At 39.2% G+C, this 24,273-nt stretch overlaps 1 protein-coding gene across 5 annotated transcripts in view; it reads left to right on the top strand.

Moving 5' to 3' along the window:
• The window catches only part of MYOM1 (myomesin 1), a 76,894-nt gene that overhangs the window by 28,757 nt on the left and 23,864 nt on the right, over positions 1–24,273 (top strand). For 2 of the 5 annotated variants that reach the window (XM_048939747.1, XM_048939748.1), the window contains exons 11-25: positions 847–988; positions 2,192–2,391; positions 3,978–4,034; positions 4,401–4,525; positions 6,141–6,324; positions 7,102–7,276; positions 9,233–9,354; positions 10,298–10,624; positions 12,233–12,429; positions 13,593–13,719; positions 14,467–14,651; positions 15,668–15,782; positions 20,900–21,056; positions 22,029–22,135; positions 22,248–22,292. In XM_048939747.1, coding sequence (XP_048795704.1) covers positions 847–988; positions 2,192–2,391; positions 3,978–4,034; positions 4,401–4,525; positions 6,141–6,324; positions 7,102–7,276; positions 9,233–9,354; positions 10,298–10,624; positions 12,233–12,429; positions 13,593–13,719; positions 14,467–14,651; positions 15,668–15,782; positions 20,900–21,056; positions 22,029–22,135; positions 22,248–22,292 — 2,265 coding nt within the window. The remainder of the gene's footprint in view (positions 1–846; positions 989–2,191; positions 2,392–3,977; positions 4,035–4,400; positions 4,526–6,140; positions 6,325–7,101; positions 7,277–9,232; positions 9,355–10,297; positions 10,625–12,232; positions 12,430–13,592; positions 13,720–14,466; positions 14,652–15,667; positions 15,783–20,899; positions 21,057–22,028; positions 22,136–22,247; positions 22,293–24,273) is intronic. The other 3 variants (XM_048939750.1, XM_048939751.1, XM_048939749.1) reach the window with 2 other exon arrangements.

Genomic DNA, 24,273 nt, shown 5'->3' with positions numbered 1-24,273 from the left:
CACCAACAATCTCATACTTGTGACAAATGCTTGCAAGAAACAATATACTCATCCTAAGGAAAGTTATATTCCAAAATCTGTGGTGTAATTCAACTTCAAAGGGTTTTGATACCTTTTCAGATCATGTCCATCCCAAGCCAATCAATGAAAGACTATGTGTGAAGGTATTTCATTCATTTGAAAAATAAACCAGGATTCAGATTGGTCTTTTCTTCAGCAGATGTCTTTGTTGTGTGTCTGAGTGTCCAGCAAATAGTAGTTTAACAAGGCTGATCGTTCCAGAGGATGACCTTGGAAAAAAACAACAACAACAAAAATGACACAAAGGATTGAAGAGAAGAGGTTTTGCCTCCCAGCTCTTACTGTAGGGGCAGATGAGATCTGAAGGGTGGGGTCAGAGCTGTGTCAATATTTCCATGGTCAGTATTTCCATGGAGGTGTATGACAGTGAGTGAGATCACAGTGCTGTATATCCTGAGACTAAAACCTTGTGACTGAGCCATTGCATGACTGCAAGACAAAATGTCAGCCTAATCTCCTAAGTAACATTGAAGGTAAATAGTCTTCCAAATTTTCATGCTCTTAGCTGTGCCTCTGGCAGCTACCTCATTAGAATCCACAGTACTAATATGTGTTAAAAATGCCTAGATCAATTATGTTTACAATATGCTGTAAATGCATTTGTAAATGCTGCAAAAGTCAAAACCTGAAAAGACACCACCAATATAAAAACAAATAGTTTTTGAAGCTTTTTCTTGACTCTGCAGGAGTAGAGTTTTGTCCTTAAAAAATAATTATGAAAGAACTTTGTTTCATATCAGGAAATCTGTGTCTCCATCCTCATAGATGCTGATGCTGAGATCCCAGGAGCCCCTGGCGCACCGCTGGATGTGCAGTGCTTAGATGCCAACAAGGATTATGTCATTGTGTCCTGGAAGCAGCCAGCTGTTGATGGAGGAAACCCCATCCTCGGATACTTCATTGACAGGTCAGCAAGCATGCTGATGTGGAAAATTTGTATTGCTGCGCATTTCAACTCAAAAACCTAAAAGCACATTTGAGAGCATGAGATAAAGTGGTCATTTTTATTTTCACTCTTATTGCTGGCTACAAAAATAATGCTTTTTTAAGCTGGTTGGGCCTGATATAACTTTAATGAGAATAATAAAGGCCTGCTTCATGTAAGTACGTAGAAATGATTATGTGAGATGCTGCTCAGCCCTTACTTATTCCTATGAGGCTCAAGAGGCCTCAGGACACTGTGGTGCTGGGGGCTCTCAGGATTAGCTCTACCCATATCAGTGCTCTCCCTCCTGCAGCCAAACATTTACTATGTACCAGAAAGCAAAATGTGATTTCAGAGGGACTTGGACTTCTCTTACATGCTGTTGTTTTTTGAACAATTAAGTTCATAAGCTTAATGCAAATTACATTTACATATTTTTCTCTTCAACAGTAAGATTTGGAAATATGTAGTTCTAAAAATATGGCCTCAAATTGTGCGAGGGGAGGTTCAGTTGGATATTAGGAAAAATTCTTCTCAGAAAGGGTGGTCAGGCAGTGGCACAGGCTGCCCAGGGAGGTGGTGGGGTCACCAGCCCTGGAGGTGTTCAAGAATTGTGTGGATGTGGCACTGAGGGATGTGGTCAGTGGGCATGGTGGGGGTGGGTTGACGCTTGGTCTTTTCCAACTTGAATGACTCTGTGATTCTGTATGAAAATGGAATCCCACCACACTCTGGTGGGATAACATAACTATGTTACTGAGCGTCCAACTTCAGTTGTTGTCACAGATGTCTGAGAGCTGGGTTCATCACAGATGATGAACTCTTCTTCTGGCAACTGCAGAGGATCCATGTATTTCACATCCCTTCAAATATGCTGAAGCCGACACACCCCAGGAGTCCCAGAGCATGCTTTGAAGGGTTTGAACAGTTTGAAATGAGTTATGCCCATGTCCCCTCTTCAGTTCAGGAAAGAAGAAGCACAGCTGCAAGGGATTTAGCACATTCCCAGATGGCCCTACAGCCCTGACCCCTCTCCTGCAGCTGCTTCTGTGTCACCAGAAGACAGCACTGCTGAAGAAGCTGGGAATGTCCAGCCAATGAACATGAATGGAGCTCTGAGGGGTGGGTGCCCTGAGCTTGTGTTTTTCCCTTCCCAGGACCACTTATCCTGTTTGTGTTTTGCAGGTGTGAGGTTGGCACCACCCACTGGACCCAATGCAATGAGACTCCGGTGAAGTTTGCTCGTTTTCCTGTCACTGGTTTGATCGAGGGCCGCTCCTACATCTTCCGAGTCCGAGCGGTGAACAGAGCTGGTGTTAGCCTACCATCCCGTGTGTCAGAGCCTGTGGCTGCCCTGGATCCCGCAGACAGAGCCAGACTGAGAAGTAAGGTGTCCTTCTTGCAGCTTGTCTGAGAGATTTAAGAAGTCATAACTCGAAGAAAAAAAAAAGAAAAAAAAAAGAAAAAAAGAAGTCTGACTCTATTTACTCATAAGCCTTTGGAATCCCACTAGAGGGAGCAATTCAAAAACAAAATCTTTGGAGGCACATTTGCCAAGAAGGAATCATCTCAGTGCTCTTTGTGCAGAGAGTTCCAACAGCTCTAACAGCTTTTGCTGGCAGCAGCACTGCGTTCTGAACTTGCAGGGAGAGGGAAAAGGGCACAGGAGAGTAAATTGCCTGAGGCTTGTTTTTGTTCAACCAACAAAATAGCCAAGCAGACCCTGCGAATAGCCTCTCTCTGTGCCACAGCCCATGTGATGACTGAAATCTTGCAGTAACATCAGCAAAATATCAGAGCAACCCAACATGTTATTGAACCCAACCTCTCCAACTGCCTCTATGGCAGTTAACATTTTACAGGCCAAGGATATTTTTCCTGTGGCTGGGTGATATCCCAGATGCAAAGGCTTTGATGAGGAGTTTGCTTCAAAATCCCTTTCTCTACCCATATGCCAAAATAATATGCCTAAAATTCATTTATTTATACTCATGTGAAAGGGGTATTGTATGCAAAGCTACAGGTCACCAACAGTCCCAACTTGCATGTCTTACTGTTTCAGCACTGTAAGGTACAGACAGCTATCAGATGATCAAAGTTTCCATTAAAAAAAAACAAAAACAGAAGGCTGGAGGAAGCAGATTTATCACCACAAGGAAATACCGTGTCAGGAATGTGAAACCCCAGTTATGGTGGCTTTTTCTTTTCACTGGAAGGACTGGAAGCTGTCTCCAAAGAGGGAGTCTGATCTCGGTGGCCTATTCCCACTGTATCCCCTCATTTTCACTGTCACAAACCTCTGTTCAATCTTTGCTCACACTTCCAAAGCAAATCAGCCAATGAAAAGTGAAACTTTGAAGTGGAGAACAGTAGCTGTGAAGATTATCTCTGAAAATATGTTGTTGTGGTTAATAGCTTGATACATAGCTGTGATAACATGATAATGCTAAAGCACAGAGAAAGCTACCCAAACCATATCGCGTGGGTATGTTAAGTCAGGCCAAGCACTTCCTGTGACATATGACATTCATGTGACATTGGCCCTTGCTTTGAAAGCTGATAATGTGAAGGAAAGTGGATTAAAAGGAGAGAAAGAGCAGCCTGCAGGAGTTTGGCTCTTCCTTTAATGAGTGGGCTGTTAAACTAAATGAACGGAGCAGGAAAAATAAAGTGGAAGTGAATTCTCTAAAACAGATGAACTGAGTGAGCCAAATACCTCTACTTGTCACTTAAGTGACTTCAGAGAAATTTCAGGAAGGAGTGCCTCAGTGAACTAAATATTTCTTGATATATTGATTGCAGAACTGCTTTCAATATTCAAGCCTTAAAACTAGCTTTGAGTACCCTTACATGAGTAGTCACCAGGAATGGAGCTCATATGAAGCTTGCAAATGACAGTTTTGTTGGTTTTCTCATCATTTCAGAAGTTCCTGAAGACTCATTTACATGATCTCTCTTGCATCTGTTTCAGGTCACCCTTCCGCTCCTTGGACAGGACAGATTATTGTCACTGAGGAAGAACCTGCAGGTAAACACAGCCCTTTTGCCTACAAAAGCCTGGCTGAGTAACTAGGAAAGCTTCCATTGAGTTCAGTGGACTTTGGCACACACTCAAAGTTCTTTGAATTGTTCTTAGAGTCACTCAGCCTTGAACAGCTCCAGCTTTAGGTGAGGTTTCATTATTCAGGATGTAATAAACAAACATGCTTAGCATTAAACTAAGGACATTTAATACTGGTATTTAGATAACTTTAAACCCTAAGTTTTCCAAAAACATTGAGTGCTAAAGTGTATTAATGCTTGTTCTATACTTTAATCATAGTAGTGTTTCTGATGCAAATGTGAAGAAATTCACACTCGTTTCCATTTTCTACTCTTCTCCACTGTATTTCAGAGGGTGTCATTCCTGGTCCACCTACAGACCTCCAAGTTATTGAAGCTACCAAGAACTATGTTGTGTTGAGCTGGAAACCTCCTGGACAGCGGGGCCATGAGGGTATCATGTATTTTGTGGAAAAGGTAAAATCAGAGAAAATCAGAATCACGATACAGCAATCTTCTTTAACGTTATCTTTGCTGAAATTTCATTTCCACTTTCAAACTAGGATTAGAACTTCATTAATGTAATTATTAGATTAAGATAAACTACTAAGACAGAGATTTATAAGAATGGTTGAAGAATGTGTCTCAAACTGTAATATACTTTCCTGAACTGTGTCATTGACCTGCCATAGGGTGGATAGGCTGACAAACTCACTATAGTGAGTAAGCACAGTGCAAAGTCACAGTTGTATGTATATGATTTGTCTGAGGGCTGCTACAAAAGTAATGCCTCCTATTTTATGATGTTGGCCAGTGACATCAGTGGTGGATGTTGGTGATATGGCAGTAGAGGTTGAACCTTCCTACCAATATTCCATTGCATTTTGTTGCCACATGACAGATGGCAGCAGAGGGGCAGTCTGACAAATTGGTATCTGACATGGAAGTGTGTATGAAGCAAAGGTGTGTCATTCCTCCCACTGTCATTCATCAACACTTGCTAAATGTTTCTGGAGACCAACCAGTGGATGTGATCACAATAAGGCAGTGGGTGGTGTGCTTCTCCAGCTGCTTTTCTTTATTTATCCTCTATATTGGCTTTCAATTGTACTTAACCACCTCAACTAAGTTGACAAAATTTATTTTCTAGAACCAAATCACTTTTCATTTCAGTGTCCTTTTCTGAGCTCTTCTTTGCATGGTTACCAGCCCAAAAATATCTTCACCATCTTCACCATTTTACTAGTACCTCATGACTCCCACAAACTTGTTATCAATGCTTTTTCTTATCACTCTAGAGCTGTCATCATGAGAGGCATAAATATCTTCCCATTTCATGTTTTTCATCTCTCTAATGTAATCTGGTCTAAAGAAAGGAATTTCACTTAGCAACAGACTTACAGAGGGTGAATACATTAATTTTGAGTTCCCATATAATATAGTCTATTTTGATTTTTTGACAACCTACTGCATGCAGAATACTGAACATTAATGTCACATATTTAGGTAAAGTTTCTCTGAGTATTTGAAATCTCACAGAAACCTGGATATTCTTTGAAATTATTCCTAATGCAAGACAATAATTAATTACTAATATTAACAGTATAAGTGACCATGGTAAGTAGAACTTCTAGCCACAGAAACAAAAGCAATTCACAAATTGAATGCACATCTTCATTAATCCTGGAAGCCACCTCAAAAACATCCTCAGGAGTGACACAGCAGCATTTAGAAGCAATGTGTTCACGTGGATGGTGTTGAATGTCTGCAGAACTTCCGTTGAAAATGGTCTGGGGAGTAAGATGCAGAGCTGAATGCAGTTAAAAAATGACAATTCCTTGCTGTGGAGAGGTGTTTAGCTTTGGTATATTGAAAACAGTAAGCTTGTATGTGTGATTTATGGAGTGACTGGACATCTGGCAGATTAATAAGCTTTGAAATACACTTACACAGTGGAGTGGCTAAAACCAGGGACGACTCCCTCTTCTCCATAGCAGACATACCTTTCATGGTCCAGGTAGGAGGCCTTGTCAGGTTAGACTCTGTGTTGAGAGAGTTTTGTTCAAAATGTTGTTTCTGGGTTTGACTGCAGTGCATTGCTGGCACAGAGGACTGGCAAAGGGTGAACACCGAGATCCCTGTGAAGTCCCCTCGCTTTGCAGTTTTTGATTTGTCTGAAGGCAAATCCTATTGCTTCCGGGTTCGCTGTTGCAATTCAGCTGGAATCGGTGAGCCTTCAGAAGCAACTGAAGCCACTGTGGTGGATGACAAACTTGGTGAGTGATCATAAGTACTAAGTTCTCTTCATGGTATCTTTTCAGTTTGCTATGTGGTTGTTTTGCGTGACGATAGCTGCTCAGCTTCTAACTGGAAAATGAAGAGTGGTCAGTGATGTATTCCCTTCAGCTAAGATAATTTTGGATTGGGTTGTCAAACATTTAATGTAGGGTCAAATGGCAGATACAAACCAAAGGAGTTAAGCTGCAAATAATGATATCAAGAACCACAAAGGCTGCAAACAGTGGAAGAAAATGACAGCTCAATAAAGCACAAAACTGTTCTGTTTTGGAGACCATATTGAACATAAGCCCAGACATGAGCAGAGTTTAACCTTCCTCGTTTGCCAAATCAAACAAACGTGAAAGATTTAATATTTATATGGATGCAGAAACTATTTCTACTGGAAAAAAGTCCCTGATGTTCCCCACAACAAAGAATTAGTTACTTGTCTACTAGTTGCGTAGTAGCTTTGTCTACATTGGCATTTTCTTCCAGAACTCCAATGCAGATTTGAACCAAATTCCTGGGTTGTCTCATTTCACCTCAGTTTGATTTATATAAACTACATTCATTAAGAAGAGTAAAACAGTTCTCTTCAAAAAATACTGAAGGTGTGTTTTGCTATTTGATATGGATATTGCTTTCTAACTTCTTCTGTGCACTGCATTGTGTATTATCAGTGCTAAAACAATCAAGATTGGAATGTCACATTTTTTTGGTGATTTTTTTTTTTTCTGGATGGTCATTAATTTATTTCTGCTTATCTTCCCCAGATATTCCCAAACCTCCTGGCCGTATTATGCCAACTAGAAACACAGATACCTCCGTTGTTGTCACTTGGACAGAACCCCCAGATGCCAAGGAATTGGTTGGATATTACATCGAGTCAAGTGTGGTTGGATCTGGTCATTGGGAACCATGCAACAACAATCCAGTCAAAGGCACAAGGTAATGGATTTTAAAACATGGAGATTGTGGTCACTAGATGGTTGTTATGGTTTTTGGTTGTTTTTTTTTTTTTTTTTTTTTTTTTTTTTGGTTTGGTTTTGGTTTTTTTTGGTGGTTTTTTTTGGTTGATTGCTTTTATGTGTTTTCAGATGTTCATAGTACTAGTAGTAGTAATTGTTCTTTGTAGCCAGCAGAGGCTGAAATCATTCTTACACTCTTGTAAGATGTTATAAAAACATATTTCAATGTGGTTCTTTTCCAAAAGTAATTTATAATCAACCTCGTACTGAAAACAATTAGTCAAGGGGTGTGGTGGAAATATGGATACTGGCAGTGAAGAGAAACAACTCACTAGCTGTTGTATCCATCAGTTTGATGAGAAATGGTACAATGAGGAATGAGTGAACTTACAAATGTGAAAAACTGAACTACATCATGTTTGAAAGCAAAATCCTTCAGTTGGAAGACTGCTGTAAACATTTCTGGGCCTGTGTATCTAGCATGTCAGGAGGAAATGTAGACTATTTCATGCCAACAATATTACTTTCTAACTGCTCTGTCACTTGCAATTATCAAGATGTTAATGGATGCTCATAAGCCACTTGTGCCAATATTCTAAGCTCTCATATCGTAAAATTATAGAATCATAGAATGTTCTGGATCACTGTTATTTTTATTATGGCTACATCAAGTGTTGATGAAGCTTCATGCTGTTTTCTTGTTTCAGAATATAAAATGTGATCTTTATTCAGCTTCAAAATAAGAGTATTGATTTGAATTACTTTATACTGCTACAGAAATACACTGCTTTTGCTCTTATCACTGCATTTTTATTCTATGCAATGTGATGCATGATACAGACAGGCACAGGCTGTGTGTTATCTAATATTATTGTGACTGATACAATTTCAAAGCATTAGCTGTAGCTCATAGTTTACTGGATGCAGTACATTTTGATGTTTTGAAATTCGCTTGCTGTGAATGTCCAGGTGAAGGGTAATGCTTTGGAAAAGTCTGGAGGAATGAGCAATGTAAGTTCTGTCCTGAAAATTTCAGGTTTTATTTTTTTTCCCTGAAGTAAAATTTTGGGAATATGTTTTATATTTTTGATGCTAGTTTTCTGCTTATATTATTGCATGATGCCAGTCTTTGAAGCACAGAATATAACATTGTGAAGTATATAATGAAAAGAACATGAAATAAAATACACTTAAAGTACATATTAAATAATATGTCAAAATATTTTACGAAACACTTTGTTTGTTTGTTTGTTTGTTTATTTTCCAAAAGAAACATTTTATGTCTTGAGGAATTGTGTGTTTTTTTTTTTAAGGGGGAACAACTTGAAAAAAACGTGATTTTTTAAAATGTAAACATTATATAATACAGCTGAAAAACGATACCAATAAAATAGCTTGTCTGACTTAGAATAATGGAAGTACCATAAAAGTTTGGACATTTTTGGGGGGTCTTGCTAAATGTCCTGTGATTTCTGTGTACACTGCAGTTTTTCATTTCTGATTGGATGTGAACGATGGGGACTTGTGCTACAGCTGTCTTCTGCTTATGTAATGAATGAATCCCACAGGCAAATGCAGACCTCATCTCTGAAGATTTTTCCACTGTTTCCATTAGGAAGGATGAATCTTATATATCAGCGAAAGTAATATAGACCCTTCTGTAACACAGGAACTTGTATAGTCTTAGGTGGGAAAGAGTATTGGTAAAAAAGGGTCTGTATAAAATATGTGATTTCAGACATTCTATTTGCAGGAAGTAGGTTCTTAGATACTTCATTCTGCTTTCTCTGACCTTCATATAATTACTGGGTTCATATTTTAACCTCAATTTTCAGAAACCAGAATAAATTTTACAGAAGAAACGCTTCTTCTACACCCCTTAAGATTTGTATTTTCTTCGTAATACTCTAATAATTCATTTGCTGGTTTGTTTTAGATTCATTTGCCATGGGCTTGTCAACGGTGAGAAGTACATTTTCAGAGTCAGGGCTGTTAATGCAGCTGGACTCAGTGAATTTTCCCAGGATTCAGAGCCTATAGAAGTGCAAGCAGCCATTGGTAAGTTGTTTCCTATTGCTTTGTTCAATGGTAAATCTCTCTCTCTCTATATGTATATTTAAGTAAAGATGTTTTCAACATCTATTGATAACTAATTATCCTGGTTTACAGTGCTGTCCACAAATGATACTTTACCTGTAGCTCTTACATTTTGCCTCACAGCCACACTTTAACAGTCACTGCAGCTTTGTAGACTGTTCACCATTCAGATTTCTTCACGTGTTTCTTGTGGAACTGCTGTAGGAGGGCACTGCCAATTACACTTCATAATCATCCAGGAAGAAGGAATATCATTCTGATCCTCTAATGTGGTATTTATTGCCTCTAACACACACCATCCTACATATAGTCAGCTCCTTAGAAATGTGTTTTCACACCTAAACCTAATAATAAATGTACTTCTAGTGTGCTTCTTGCAAACTTTCTATAACCCTGTGTGTTCTTCCTTTGTCGATGAATTATTTCTGTTTGCCACTGCATGAACTAATCCATACAGATTAATGAGATCATTGGGCTAGAACAAACTGTTTGTCTCAACATCCTCACTGTTATCTATATCAGAATCACAAAACTCAACCCTAGAGCAGAGAAATGTGCTCCTTGGTAATTTTGTAAGATCTTTTTAAAAGAATAAAAATATGACTTGGAAGATCTAATAGTAAAATAATTATAGAAAATGAAGATTAATACTAACTTTCCATATTTATTCTGCTCTGAAAATTAGATGTCATTAAAAGAAAATAACTCGTGAGGATGTTGAGAGGTATTCTACGCATTTCAAATTTTTGTGAGTCCAAGTGTAGCTTTTTGTCCATAAGAACAGTGATTTGTCGTGGTTTCTTTGTACTGTTCACTGTCTGCATTTTATGCTCTGCTGAGTAAATGATGAAAAAAATAATGTATTCTAATTCAAAATGTCTTTACTATTTTCTGGCAATTATAGGGGGAGGATTGCTTCATGGTGTGTGTCCTGAACTGAGTGGTAAAGCTGATGGACTAACAGACTGCACTACCAGCTGGGAAGGCATGCATGAGTCCTCCCAGCCTATCTTTGACACAGATGCTTTGCTAAAATGCAATGCTAAATTTAATAGAGACCCGCTACCCAGTAGCTCTGACAAACTGGGGAGTACAGGAGACAATAACTTGAAAGAAATGGTTAAGGACGTTATCACATCTGCACCGCAAAAAATCGTTGCTAAGCAGGCAAGTAAGTCTCCACCCGGGGATCCTTTGACAATGGAAAAAATGAAAAAGAAGAAAGATATAGGTGAGAATTAATAAATAAATAGCTTTCACTGCTTTGGTACATCCACCTTGGATGGCTGCAACCTGCACTCAGCTACACCACAAGGGAACCTTCTCTCCAGTGGTGCATCTTCCAGCAGTCATAGTAACTATGTGCTCAAGTCAAATGGAAGTCGTGTATCTAATGTTTGTTATCAGAGACCATTACACAAATCTATTGGCTATTGAAAGTGAAACATCTACTCCTTCACTAATGTAATAGCTTGTCTGGAGTACATACTAATATATCCCGTATAGTATGTCTACACCACATCAGTAATTTGTTCTCTGTCAGGAGTCTTGTTACGTAGTTTCTGGGTTACGTATGTGTGGAGGAAACAAAATCTGATTACAACGGTAAGTATGAAGATCTGCGTTGTGCAAAGATGTGTGAAGATCCTTTGTGGATTTGTGGCTAAGCTACGGCTTATCCTCTGAGATGCGGTGCTAATGAACATTGCATTATATCTCTGACTGATGGTTATCTGTAATGAGGGAAACCTATCAAGTTGAAGACACGTGGACAAAATCACATTTTATGTTGTCAACACCTAAACACCCATTGCGCCTAAGAAATATGGAGCTTGAATTTCATTTAAGTCTTGGTACTTGGCCAGTGAATGAATTTAGTTTACTTCCCATGGCATGGGAGATTCATGAAGTGAGATTGAAAAAAGCTTGTTCAAAGCTCTGAACAGCAAACAAGATACAGGGCTGCACCTGGGGGCAGCTAACGCTGTGATAGAATACCAAAGTATGTGATGTGAGATTTCCATCAAATTTGGAAGGTGACAGATAGGGCTTTTAACCAGTACGTGATATCTAAGTGTGGGCAAATGTTTCCCCAATACGTATGGAGAGGGCATTGTAAGAAAACGGGTTGGGAGAAGTTAATTATTTCTCTTTTGTTGTAATTATAATTAAAAAAAAAAAAAAAAAAAAAAAGTGGATAATGCAGCAAATTTTGTAAAGTAAGTTCCAGTAACAGACATGTTCCATTTTCAGTCAGCCTACAGTGCCTATGATCATGCTTACTTCCTTAAGGTAAGATGAAGGGTGCAATGATAAAATCTACATGGTGTGTAAATTTAACAATAATAATAGTAATAAACAGATAACTGGCATTCTGTGAAGGGAAGAATGTGGGCCTTAATAGGAAAAAAGGAATTACAACAATTATTATATGTGTGAAAAAGGATTTGCTTTCAGCAAAAGAAAACAAATCATTGCATCTCTAACATTTTACTTTTCTTGTAATGATAATTTTAGTTCCTCATTTATCACGGTTTTAGACAAGTTCATGATCACTTACATCAGAGCTGCAATTGCAACACATTCTTTCACTGTGTATCAGCTTGCTTCTCAAAACCCAATGATCTTGAAAATTAATTCTTATGCCATTTGGATTTTCATGTTTGCTTTATGGAAGCTTTTATCCTTCATTTCTCATTCCAGCAGAACTCCCCTTGGCCGCACAAGTATTTTCCTAACTTGGAAATGCAGGATGGGGGCCACCTGAATACGGTAACCAGATGCCTGTCTGGCTATTGAGATATTACTTCCTACTTACATGTTATTCATGTTGAAACAGCTGCTCCATCTCCACCATATGACATCACGGTCCTTGAGAGTGTTCGGGACTCCATGGTGTTAGGATGGAAACAACCCAAAGCCACTGGGGGAACTGAAATTACTGGCTACTACGTGAACTACCGTGAAGTGATTGGTGGAGTTCCTGGGAAATGGAGGGAGGCCAACATTAAAGCCGTTAGCGAGAGGGCATACAGGGTAAGAGATCCACTTCTGCTATTGCTGAGGGTGCAAACTGTATTTCCAAAAGAAATCTCAAAGTCAGATTAGGATGGTAATGTGATTTAGTGCACGGATTGATTTTTCAGAGCATTATATCCAAGGTGCATATTTCTGCTAACTTCTCATGGAAACATACCAAAATTATACTGAGGATCATAGTAAACATATTTGTCCTTCCTCTAAGGTTTATCTTGCTTGAAAGGTGGTACAGAAGTGATAGACATTATTTTAGTGGTAGCTGTGACATCAGAGAACTTTAACAGATGGTATTAAAACAGTGGTTTCGTGTCATATGGTTAATATGTTATTGAAACTGCAGCTTCCTGTACTGCAGGAATTCTGTGTCATTCTACCAGCTTCCTTGTTAGTGTTTGTCTCACAGTAATGGAAATAGTCTGTTCGTAGAGGTTTTATGTATACATTTAGTGCAACATTTACCACACTGATGCTCTTCTGTTCACCTTATTACATAAATCCTCATTTAACAAATAGCTCACTAAAGAATTGAGAAGCCTGGGGACAGTACTATTTAGTTAACTCCATTAAATTCTTCTCTCTACAATTATTTGTAAACTTGTCTGTTATTCTGGCACCAACCATAATCTGTGAATTAATTCCTCTAGGCATAGGCTGGATTTTTGGAAGTCAGGCCCTCAAAACAACTGGCATTCCTACTCGAGTGCTTGCTGGTACTGGAACCAGCTCTGTGCAAGCTGGGTTTTGTGATTAGTTTCTAAAGGCCAGTTTAGAAGTGTTGTAGTGCTAGCTACAATCTATCTGAGCTGCTTTGCAATTGAAAAGGAATGCCAGGACTGAATTTCACCCTGCTACAAGGACAACTCTTGACTTAAGTGAACTTGCTGCCTATCATGAAACAGATCAGTATAACTGTTGAGCAATATCCTGCTCCCTCCCCAACTACCAAAGTCTTTCAACAGGAATAGTTTTAAGATCTGAGCATACTGAGAATGCTCACATATGCTATGTCACGGCTTAGAGGGAAAGCCAGGATATGTGTGATATCAATAAAGTTTTCATCTCTTCAGGCACTTCAAAGCACGTTCATGTATTAGATGATAGTGACTTTCTCCTAAGGCCTTAATCCAAAGTTAATAAGTATTATTTTATTGGATCTGCAGATTGAAAACCTGAAGGAAAACATGGTGTACCAGTTCCAGGTGGCTGCTGCTAACCTGGCTGGGGTTGGGACACCCTCCCTGCCCAGCAAGCCCTTCAAATGTGAAGAATGGACCATTGCTGTACCTGGTAGGATCCTGAGTGTAACACGAAGGTTACTGCCACCCACAGGGTGCTCTGGAACAAATAGTCTAAGTTCTCAATGTCTTGTTTCTAGGGCAGTCAGTGGGTACTGAAGTATATACCGAGGCCTGTGCCTTCATCACATTCTTTTAATGTACTTACACTGATGAATTAAGCAATGCCCACATAACCAGTAGCATTTTACAAGCAGCTTGTATTTTCTTTATTTTTACTGCTTTGTTTTTGTACTGTGTCTGCCTCTGTGCTCCTTAGTTTAAGTGATAAATATAAAATCCTGTCTAACAGAGAAGGCAGAGAGTCCTTGTAGCCCTTCTGTCATGTATCATATGTTACTTCAAGGCCAGATCTCTGACCTTTTAACACTCACTGAAATTATTGAAAACAATCTCCATTGGCTCCAGTGGACTTTAAAACTGTCCTTAAAGCAGCACATTAGCTTAATAGTTAACTTATTTCCCTGGCTTGGGAGGTTATTTGTAATTTTTGTTTGTTCGTAAATATTTGATTAAGATACCAAATCTCAAAAACTTGGATTGTTTTTTAGGGCCACTCTTTTATTAGGTATGAATTGTATTCATATCTCATCTAGATCTGATACAATGGAACTGCACCTGCTGTGTCAGCTTTGGGTGTGCGATGTGTTGTTTGATTTTGTGTTTTGAAGTCTTATGCGTTAATCCCTTTGGTCTTTATTCTGACAACACAATTCCAATTTTCACTCTTACCTTTCAGGGCCACCTCACGATGTCACGTACACAGAAGTTAGGAAGGACTCTTTGGTATTACTGTGGAAGGAACCAGTTTATACTGGTCGTAGTCCTATAGCTGGTTACTACATTGATATGAAGGAAACTGAAGCAAAGGAGGAACGTTGGAGAAGCGTCAATGAGAAGCCACTTCAAAAGAAATTCTTGAAGGTAAAGTAGTTTGAGATTCAATACAAATATAACAGAATAATCTTAAAGAAGTCAGTCACAGATAATATAGTCCTGCGTAGCATTTATTGAAACACTTAGCAGGCTATGTTGTGCCTGGGACGCCCATGTATGAAGTCTCTGTAGTCAGACAAGGTACTAACTTAGAAGATAATCTGATATGTCAAAAAAAAAAAAAAAAAAAAGAATAGAAATTGTGCTGAAACTGCATATTATTCTTACAACACAGTAGGCATCCCTGGTATTTCCTAGCTCAAAGAGCATTGCTACACAAAAACATTACACAAAAATGGATGTTGTAAATAATGTGGTATGTGGTTCTTTCAAATACAAATTACTCTCTCCACACATTTAATGGCATGTAAAACACAACCATTTCCCACTATTATGTCACATGATTTTGTGGAATGACTTCTAAATAAGGAATCAAGTGTATTTCAATTTCAGAGATACATCTGAAGTGGATTTGCTACTTCTATGCTTTCCAGAGCATTTGGAAGACATTCACTTTCACGCATGTTTTATAGGAGCATTTACAGGTGTTACAATGTTACTGCAATTGCTCAAGAGAGTAGAACAAGATCCATACAGTTAACTGCCCTTCAGGTTCTGTAGAAGTGGGACTGGGACATTTTACTGATAATTTATCTACAGTATAAGATTGTGCTGTTCTAGAGGTCAATGGACACGAGTTAAAAACATCCTGTTCAAATAACAATGCTCCTTTTATAAATAAATCAACAGCAGCTGTAGCACTGTCTAAATGTTAGCTATGCATACAAGGAAAGCATAAATCAAACATATCAGTCATGCTTCTCTGGGGCTGAAAAAAAAGAAAAGAAAAATAAAAAAGAGGAAGGAATATTTGCCAACTGGAGAAAGAGCAAAATAAAAAATAAAGGAAATATGGTTGTCAGGCATCCAGACTGGTACTGTAAAAAATGTGAAATTAAAATTGGTGTTTTGTAATAAGTCATGCATATGTTTGCTTCCTGCAGATAGCTGGCCTAACAGAAGGGGTGAGCTATGTGTTCCGTGTGCGGGCGACAAACCAGGCTGGTGTTGGGAGACCATCGGATATCACTGATCCTGTTGTAGCTGAGACACGACCAGGTTTGCTAGAAATGCTTCCTCTTTTTTGTCCTATTTAAAGAGGTGCCTGTCTGTGTGATGTGTTTTCACGCAGGCCGCATGTGAACAACCTGACCCCCCTCAAAGTCAAACATTCTTAGTATGCAGGAAACAAGTTGAAGAATATATCCTTCTGCCTGGTCAGATATGTTTTAAGTCAGGACAGGTTTTCTTATTGTAACAACCTGTTCAGGAATATAAAGTTATATGTGTATTGCAATAGAACAGTGCATGAGTGGAGGATTTGTTAAGATCAGCCCAACCAAAAATTCTACAGTTGTAGGCTTTGCCCTTCCTGTAGTTAATTATTTGTTTATCTCTCTCTTCTGTTTAATTTACGCAGTATACCTGAGGAAAGGGTAAAAGAAATTACTCTTTACCCTTAATATTTAAAATAAAGATTTAAAAAATGTAATCCTAAGAAGTTTTGAACAGTCTCCCAGTGAGGCTGTAAATGTGATCAAAAGGATATCTGAAGACAGAGGAAGAAAAGAACTAGAAATATTTGAATGAGAAGTCTGTAGTGACTATTAGTGGAATGGGAAAGGGGGTAGAATGGACTGGATGGTTAAGAAAAGGCAAGACTGTGATATGGAGATAAGAAGATAAGTATGTAGGCAAGAAAGGGTTGGAATAGGAGAGAAATACATGAGCTGTGAAGGGACTAAAATAATTTAGTTGAGAATAGGTTTGTTCTAGAGTAAAAGGAAGATATGGTGGTAATGGAGATGTGGCCTGAAAATGGTCATAGTAGGAGGAGTGTGGAGCCAGGAGCACCAAAGACTGGAGACATGGGAAAGAGAGGCCATGAGAAGTCTGGGTGCAAAATCAGAAGCCTGGGAACTTCCTACAGGATGAGATGAAAAGGGGCACTGTAGGTAAATCTTACCATGTCAACAGCTGTAATCATAATAACAGGGCAAGCAGGATTGCTCATCCCACTGCTCATCTGGCCATCCATACCTCAGCTTCATCTCTCACAGCTACTGCATCTTTTTTCTTTTCTTTCAAAAATAAAGTAGCCCTAAGTTCAGACCAACAAACCACTGAAGAAGCATTAGGGTTGTTCTCATCACCTGCAAGTATAGCAAGGCAAGACTTAGAAACCGATTCTTGAAAACAGCTTAGATACTACAACAACAACCACTTCTAAACTGAACATCAAACCACTATTAGTACTGAACTTTTGCCTTTACTAATCTATTTCCCTTGAGGGTTAACATCCATCCATCAGATTTTTTATAAAAACTTGTTATGGTAATAACATTTAAATGTATGAAATAAATGATTGATCATGCAGTGAAAATAATATATGGATGTAAACTGTTCTGAAGATGATCGTCATAACAAAAAAAAAAAAAAAAAAAAAAAGATTTTTCAGCAGTTTTCGTAGTCCAATGTGGCCCAAGCTCAATCCAGCACCATTAATGTGAGTAGAATATTTGTTTTGCAATCCTCACAGTTAGAGAAGGTGATGAATCTCAGGACTATGACTCTTTTGCAAGCCAGGCTGTTGTTCACCGTAGTGATGTCTGATGGATCTCAAGAAAGTCAGGGAAGTTGAAGATGATTTACTTAAACAAATCTGATTGACCCATATTTTGACCTAAGGTATGCAGATAAACTGATCACCAAACTAAGCTTCTTAATAGTGCTAAGAAATAACAAAAGGCTTATTAAAGAACGTATTTCAGAAAGCAGTCTCCTGAATAGGCTTTCAGCTTTCTCACTCAAACCACACAAATCTCAAGAACAATCAAAAATTACCACAAATCTTCTGGTGTTGCCCAATGAATACCGTCTTTATTAACATCGTGGATGGAGACAAAATATTGTAAGATCTCTCTGCACAATTCCTGCTGGAATGTCACTGGAATGTTGGCAAACATGTAGAATTGCCAAGAGACTGAGCTCTCTAACCAAAGAATGTAAGTAAATAACATCCTGAATGGAAATACTTGTTTTAAAATGCGTGATATCAATTTTCTTTATCCAGTTACATGTATTAATAGAATGGTATGATAGTTTCCATCCTTCCCTTGTTTAAAAACTGTATTTCATTTTTACAGTTATCTCTTAAAACTAAATAAAAAACCCACAGACATAAAGGAGAGAAAAAAAAAAATAAAAATTCAGCAATGCTGGCTAGTCTTGAGCTGAAATTTTATCTTTGGACAAAATCACTTTGGTGATTTTGCAGATCTCACAGGAGGCAAGAGAAGTCTAGGAGCAACTGCATATCTCTCCTGATCATTCTTAGGTCTGCTCTTAGTCCTTTCGCATGCTGGCATAAATGGAAGTTAGATTCAAACCATGCATCAACTGCTTCAGGAGGGCTTGGCACAGGAATTTGATCTGCCCTGGGGGTCAAACTATGGGATCCAACCTTTAACCTTACATGAAGTGTTTTGTTGTGGGCTTTTGTAAAGCCTTTTTTACAGGAGGCCTTCTACACGTTTGTGTGAATCCTTGGCTGGAAGATGGTGCATGTGAGGACTGTTTCAGTCAGGGCAACCTGTTGGAAGTCCCTGCACTCACCTGACCTCTCACAACGCAATCAGAAGCATACTAAGATAGTATAAAATTGCTATTATCTGATTTTTCTGATTCTGCCCTTGGTGCTGCTGTGACCAAAGCCATAGCAGAACTAAAAACTTAACCCCATGGCAACCACAAATTTACTTTAAGCACAAAGTCAGTCATCCACCAAAATCCCTTCAGCTAACCAATAGGCAAGTTTAACCTTGATGAGAGAGGTTTTGAGCAGCATGTTTGGGAAGTTTTATGACAAAATCTCAGAAATTAATTAAATTAATCCCAATCAACTTTTCTGACTAGCTGTAGGAAAGATGGTGCCCATAACTCCAGTGTTTTGGTGCTGTCTGCTTTATCTTAACATTACCTCTTTCAGTGTAAAGAAGCCCTCAAATCAGTATTTGAAATGGTATCTAAGTATTTTATTTTTTATCAGGACTTTAAGAGTGACTCTGGATGATTTGTACAAACCACCACACTACCTAGAAAGGGGAAATTAAGCTACTACTATTGTGGCAGCTTCTTTGGTTTCACACTGTGGGGTAGGCAAGTCCTCTGCCACAGTAGTTTAAAAATACATATTTTTCTGACTTCCACATAACTATTAGAGGTAAAAAACATCATTGCTTCTGGAGATACATGCTATGCACTGTTATCATCACCTCATTGCGGCCTTCCAATATTTGAAGGGAGCATATAAACAGGAGGGGCAATGACTGTTTACAAGGCTGGATAGTACTAGGACAAGGGGGAATGGTTTTAAACTGAGACGGGAGGTTTAGGTTAGGTATTAGGAGGAAGTTTTTCACACAGAGGGTGGTGACACACTGGAACAGGTTGCCCAAGGAGGTTGTGGATGCCCCATCCCTGGAGGCATGCAAGGCCAGGCTGGATGTGGCTCTGGGCAGCCTGGTCTGGTGGTTGGCAGCCTTGCCCATGGCATCGGTGTTGAAACTGGATGATCATTGTGGTCCTTTTCAACCCAGGCCATTCTATGATTCTAATGTGGATACTCTAAAACAAACATAAGAGATGCTGCTCTTCAAATGTTCCTTCTGGCTGTGTTTTTTCACACATCACATCAGCTGCCACCCAAAGATTCACGTGCTAATGATCGAGAGGAAACTAAACATTAGTGAAATGTCAACTAAACATTAGTGAAATGTCAAGCAATGAATTTGCATATAATAAATTACATCATTAAAATTTTGAAAAATGTGCAGCTGCCTCACAAATTATTTGTAGACCTTAGTACCCATTAATCATCTCCTGGTTCTTATTGTGCTTCATTCCTGTGAGGGCTGGTAAATAATAGGGCCAAACCAGGGATATTAATCTAATCTTTCATTAAACAGTCGTAGCAAATTATAAAGAATAAGAAGGTTGCGCGTACAGCACTTGTCATTACAGGAGCTAATCGCAGTGCTGGAGAGGACGTGTATAGTACTGGAATGATGAAACACAGAAATCTCCTTGCATACTTGAGATTCATTAAGAATTATGCTGAAAATAAAGCCCTTAATTACAATGTCGGGAATAGGTCTCTTGTCATTAAGACACAGTGCATTGTGAGAAGGCACGCCATTAGAATTCTGGGCAGCCCAGCGTTGTCTTAAACTCAGTAATATACCGTGAGTACCCCATTCAGATGTAAACTGCAGCTCTGAGCTGTTCAGAGGAAGCTGGATGTTCTCCAACACTTCTCAGTGCTTTCAGTGGCATTACCAGACAAGCTGCTGAAATGAAAGCTATTGCCACAGGTACAGGATTCCCAGATAAAATTCGCTGTGCTTCATGATGGAGGGAGCAGGAGGTGTGTTTCATTTCCCGATCTGGAACTTACTCAGGGCCTTTTAGGGACTAACTGGGTCACCTTATCCAGCCCACAGACTGCAGGTACTGGCAAAACAGGGTGGGCGACTAAGAGGCTAATTGCAAATATTCACACCCTTTGTGTGCCCACATTAATGCTGCAGATGGCTGCAGGGCCAGATGCCAAGCTCAGCAATTAAGCCAACCACCCAGAGTGAAGCCAGAGTCACCAAAGATGTGCCTCAGTTGCACAAATTTGTGCAGCTTGAGCAGCTTGGTTGTTTCTTCTTTTGCCTCCTGCACCTTTTCAAACATCCACTTTTGTACCCAGTATTCCCTCTGGAGCTTTTGTTTGACTAGGGAATGAGAAACTCTTGCTGCATAATGAAAACACTTACTATCCCTTAGCGTAAAAAATATTGCTATTTAATAATTCAAGCATTTAATGGAATTGGAGGCTTGCATTTTTTCCCCTTCAGGTTTTTTTTTCTAGAGAAAATATCATAGTCTCATGGGTGCTTAGACTTGCTCAAGTAAATCACTTGATTTACAATGCTTTTTAATCTGTTCCTTAATTTATTTGTGTTAGGATGAGAAATCTAGTCAGGAGTCAAGGATTGATATTGTCAATATTTGCAACACTTTGTGTGCCACCTGCCAAAATAGAAAGGATCCTCTCAATCCACCCTATAAATCAGACTTGTTTGCTGTTATCTCTAAGAAAATGGAATTGCCTTGTTCTGATCTTTCAGGAACTAAGGAAGTGGTGGTTAATGTGGATGACGATGGAGTCATTTCCTTGAACTTTGAATGTGATCAGATGTCTCCAAACTCTAAGTTTGTTTGGTCCAAGAACTATGAGCCAATTGAGGATGACTCTCGACTGGACATCGATTCCAAAGGCGGAAAGTAAGAGCACTCAGTGGTAACAATCGTCTCATGTTTGAAAAACCTCAGCAGACCACAGAAATCCATCCTTTCTGGATGGATGAGCTCAGTAAGAATTCTATCTGCTGTTGTTACCAAAAGGCTTCGGCATGAGCATGCTGTTTGTCAGCAAGTCTATGTGCAGACCATAAGGAAATTGTAGCTTGCACAGAATGAGTCAGGCCTTCTGGTTAGGCAATGTACTTGTAGTTACATTTAGGCACAGAGTGAGAAAATCTGTGCTCTGTCCTCTTACAACCTGCCAGCCAGGACAGATTATTCCAATTGCTGTTAAGTTAAATCTCCAAAGGCTTAAATTATTTGTCTGCTTCCTAAATGCCTTGACTGTGTAACATCATTACAATCATCTGAGCAGGACACTGTTTTGATAATGTCACCATAGCCTGATTTGGTAACGATTGTAATTCTTTACAAGCCTAAAATGTTTCTTTAGGCATTTTTCAGAGAGGAAGAAAGGGCAAATGCAGCCTATGAAGTATCTGTGTGCTCTTCCGGTTATAGAAACCATGCAGAAACACCACTTTTGGTATTGCACATGTAAGCTGAATCAGCCTGCACTTAGAGTATCCTTCCTTGTTCATCAAAGACTTGACAATATGCTTTTAAGTCCAGTACTTCTGGCACTGAGAGCTTCTACAGCTTCCTCAAGAAGTTACAAATCTTGCACCCAGATCTCCACTGTTGTCCCAGAACAGGCAACTGGTCAGCTTTCAGTCTCATGGGTGCTTCATGGGCTGGGCTATTTCTATTTGTATCACACATGAATAACCTCTCCTGGTTTATTCTGGTCAGGACACCTGTATTTGCCTTGCAGTCAGAGCAGAAGCTAATACAAGGGTGCTTTTAATCTGGTTTTGCAACAGTGAAAAAGGATCTTGGTTCAGACTAGTTCTATGTTTTATCTTTTTTTTTGTTGTTGTTTGTTTCCCAAAGGTCAAAAGCAGTCTTTAAGAATCTTGGGGAAGATGATTTGGGAATTTATTCCTGTGTTGTTACGGACACTGATGGAGTTTCATCAGGCTACACGATTGATGAAGAAGGTAGACACACAGTGTCTTCTAAGCATGCTTGTTTTGCTTTGCCTTCTGTTTCTTCCTGCTTTTGTCTTTGCTGTATCCATAATATCCATGTATTACTTCATATCTTTTGCAGAAATGAAACGCCTGCTTGCTCTGAGCCATGAACACAAATTCCCAAGTAAGTGAATCAAACGTGTCTGTAAGGGAGAGTTTTGTGTGCATTGGGGTATGTATCACAAAGCTCCTGCCAGCATCAGATAGGGAAGTTGCTCGACTGCTTTCAGATGAGTGTTTTTGAATTGAAAACCTACGATTCCTTTATTTTTCACTCTTTCACTCACAGCATTGCTGATATTCTTCCTGCTCTTTTGCGGGTTACTGATCTAAGTATATACTAAGTATATGCTCTATGTCGGATTGAAAATAAGTATCCTAATGGTTTTATTTCTTCTTCATAGCAGCTTTTTGTCTTTACTTGGAATGCCTAGCCTGATCTGAACACTCTAATTTGAAAAATTATCTGCCCCTGTAATTTCATCTCAACTGAAATTAAAACAATTTAAAATTATGGTTAACAGAGCAAGCAATGTAGTTCTCTATACAGAATTTTTCTGCTGAAATTTGTCACACTCTTTTCTGTTCCACTTGGAGATGTAAACACCTTTCCTGCTGCTTGGGATGATACTTTTGCCAAGTTCACAGATTTCTTATACTTTCATGATATCCTGACAGTGGCACAACCTTGTTATTCTCGGTGGAATGTTACTTGAATAACTGAAGAAAACAATAATAAGAAAAATAAGAAAACAATGGCACCTCTGCCAGCCCAGCCTGCATCATTCCTCTCAGCCCCACCACAACTTGGCCACACAAATTGCCTGTCTTTCTGTACGTGTCATTTCCCTCCAAGTCCTTTCCATGTCAGCTCTGCTCTTCTCAATATTTTGACAGCCCAAGCACCCCATTTACTTCTCCCAACCTTATCTTCACTCTGAGCATGAGTCATCACAGCCCCTTATTGCTGTCACCTGTCCTTACTTGCCCCAACCCTTCTCTTCTCAGCTCTTTGCCACATTCTGTATTAATAACTAATGTAACAAAAATAAGTTGCTTGGGGCACAGAATGTGGGTTTGGGTTTTTTTTATGTGTTGTTAGGTGTTAGTACACTCCCAGCTGTGCATGGAGCCTCCAGGGGAAGCAGGTGAAATCAGAAGAGGGGAAACTCTTCTAGCTTTGGGCATGCTAGGCCCTGTGAACACTACAAAATTATCAATTACAATTATAGGTCGAAACACATCTTCATTTATCTGTGAGACTGGGAAAATAATAATGAGCTATAGATCAACATGAGACTTCAGTCATCTCTCTGAGTAATCACAGAACTGCAGGGGTTAGAAAGGACCTCAAGAGATCATTGAGTCCAACCCTCTGCTAAAGCAGGTTCTCTCCAATAGGTCACACAGGTAGCATCCAGATGAGTCTTGAATATCTCCATAGAAGGAGACTCCACAGCCTCTCTGGGAAACCTGTTCCAGTATTCTGTCACCCTTACCATAAGGAGCTCTTCTGCATGTTAGTATGGAACTTCCTATGTTCAAGTTTTGGGCCAATGCTCCTTGTCCTGTCGTACACACTGCTGAAAAGAGCTTGGCCTCATCCATTTGCCTCTCACATTCTTTTAGATATTTATAAACACTAATCTGATGAATACCCAAATTCCTGACAAAAAAATGAGTCGCTGCCATTTCTGATTCAATATAAGCTCTTGCACGTTGTTTGGTTTGTATGTCTCAACTGCACTTAACTCTAACTTCTACTCGGAAACATCTGCAGCAAGAAACTGTGGGAAAATGAGTTGCTCGGATAATGTGGTCCTGCAGAACTCAACTGCTCTTGAACAGAGTATTGTATTGGTGTTGGGTGCAAACAAATATTCCAGCTCTTCAGTTTAGCACTGGCGTCTGCCTGAAGATTTTCTGTCAACTGCACGTGGTGATTTGCGATGTTATACAAATAGGATGTGAAACATTGAAAGCATGATGGCTTTTCAAAATCCCTGAAGACAGTTGGTGTTTTGTAAAATGGAAATATTTTGAAATAGGGTTATTGCTGGTGCAGGACTGTTACACAGACCTGTCTGATTACTTTAGATGGGGGA

This window comes from Lagopus muta, chromosome 3 (assembly GCF_023343835.1).
Source record: "Lagopus muta isolate bLagMut1 chromosome 3, bLagMut1 primary, whole genome shotgun sequence".
NCBI lineage: Eukaryota > Metazoa > Chordata > Aves > Galliformes > Phasianidae > Lagopus > Lagopus muta.
The sequence above is the reverse complement of the archived record's forward strand: the minus strand, read 5'-3'. Positions and strand labels throughout refer to the sequence as shown.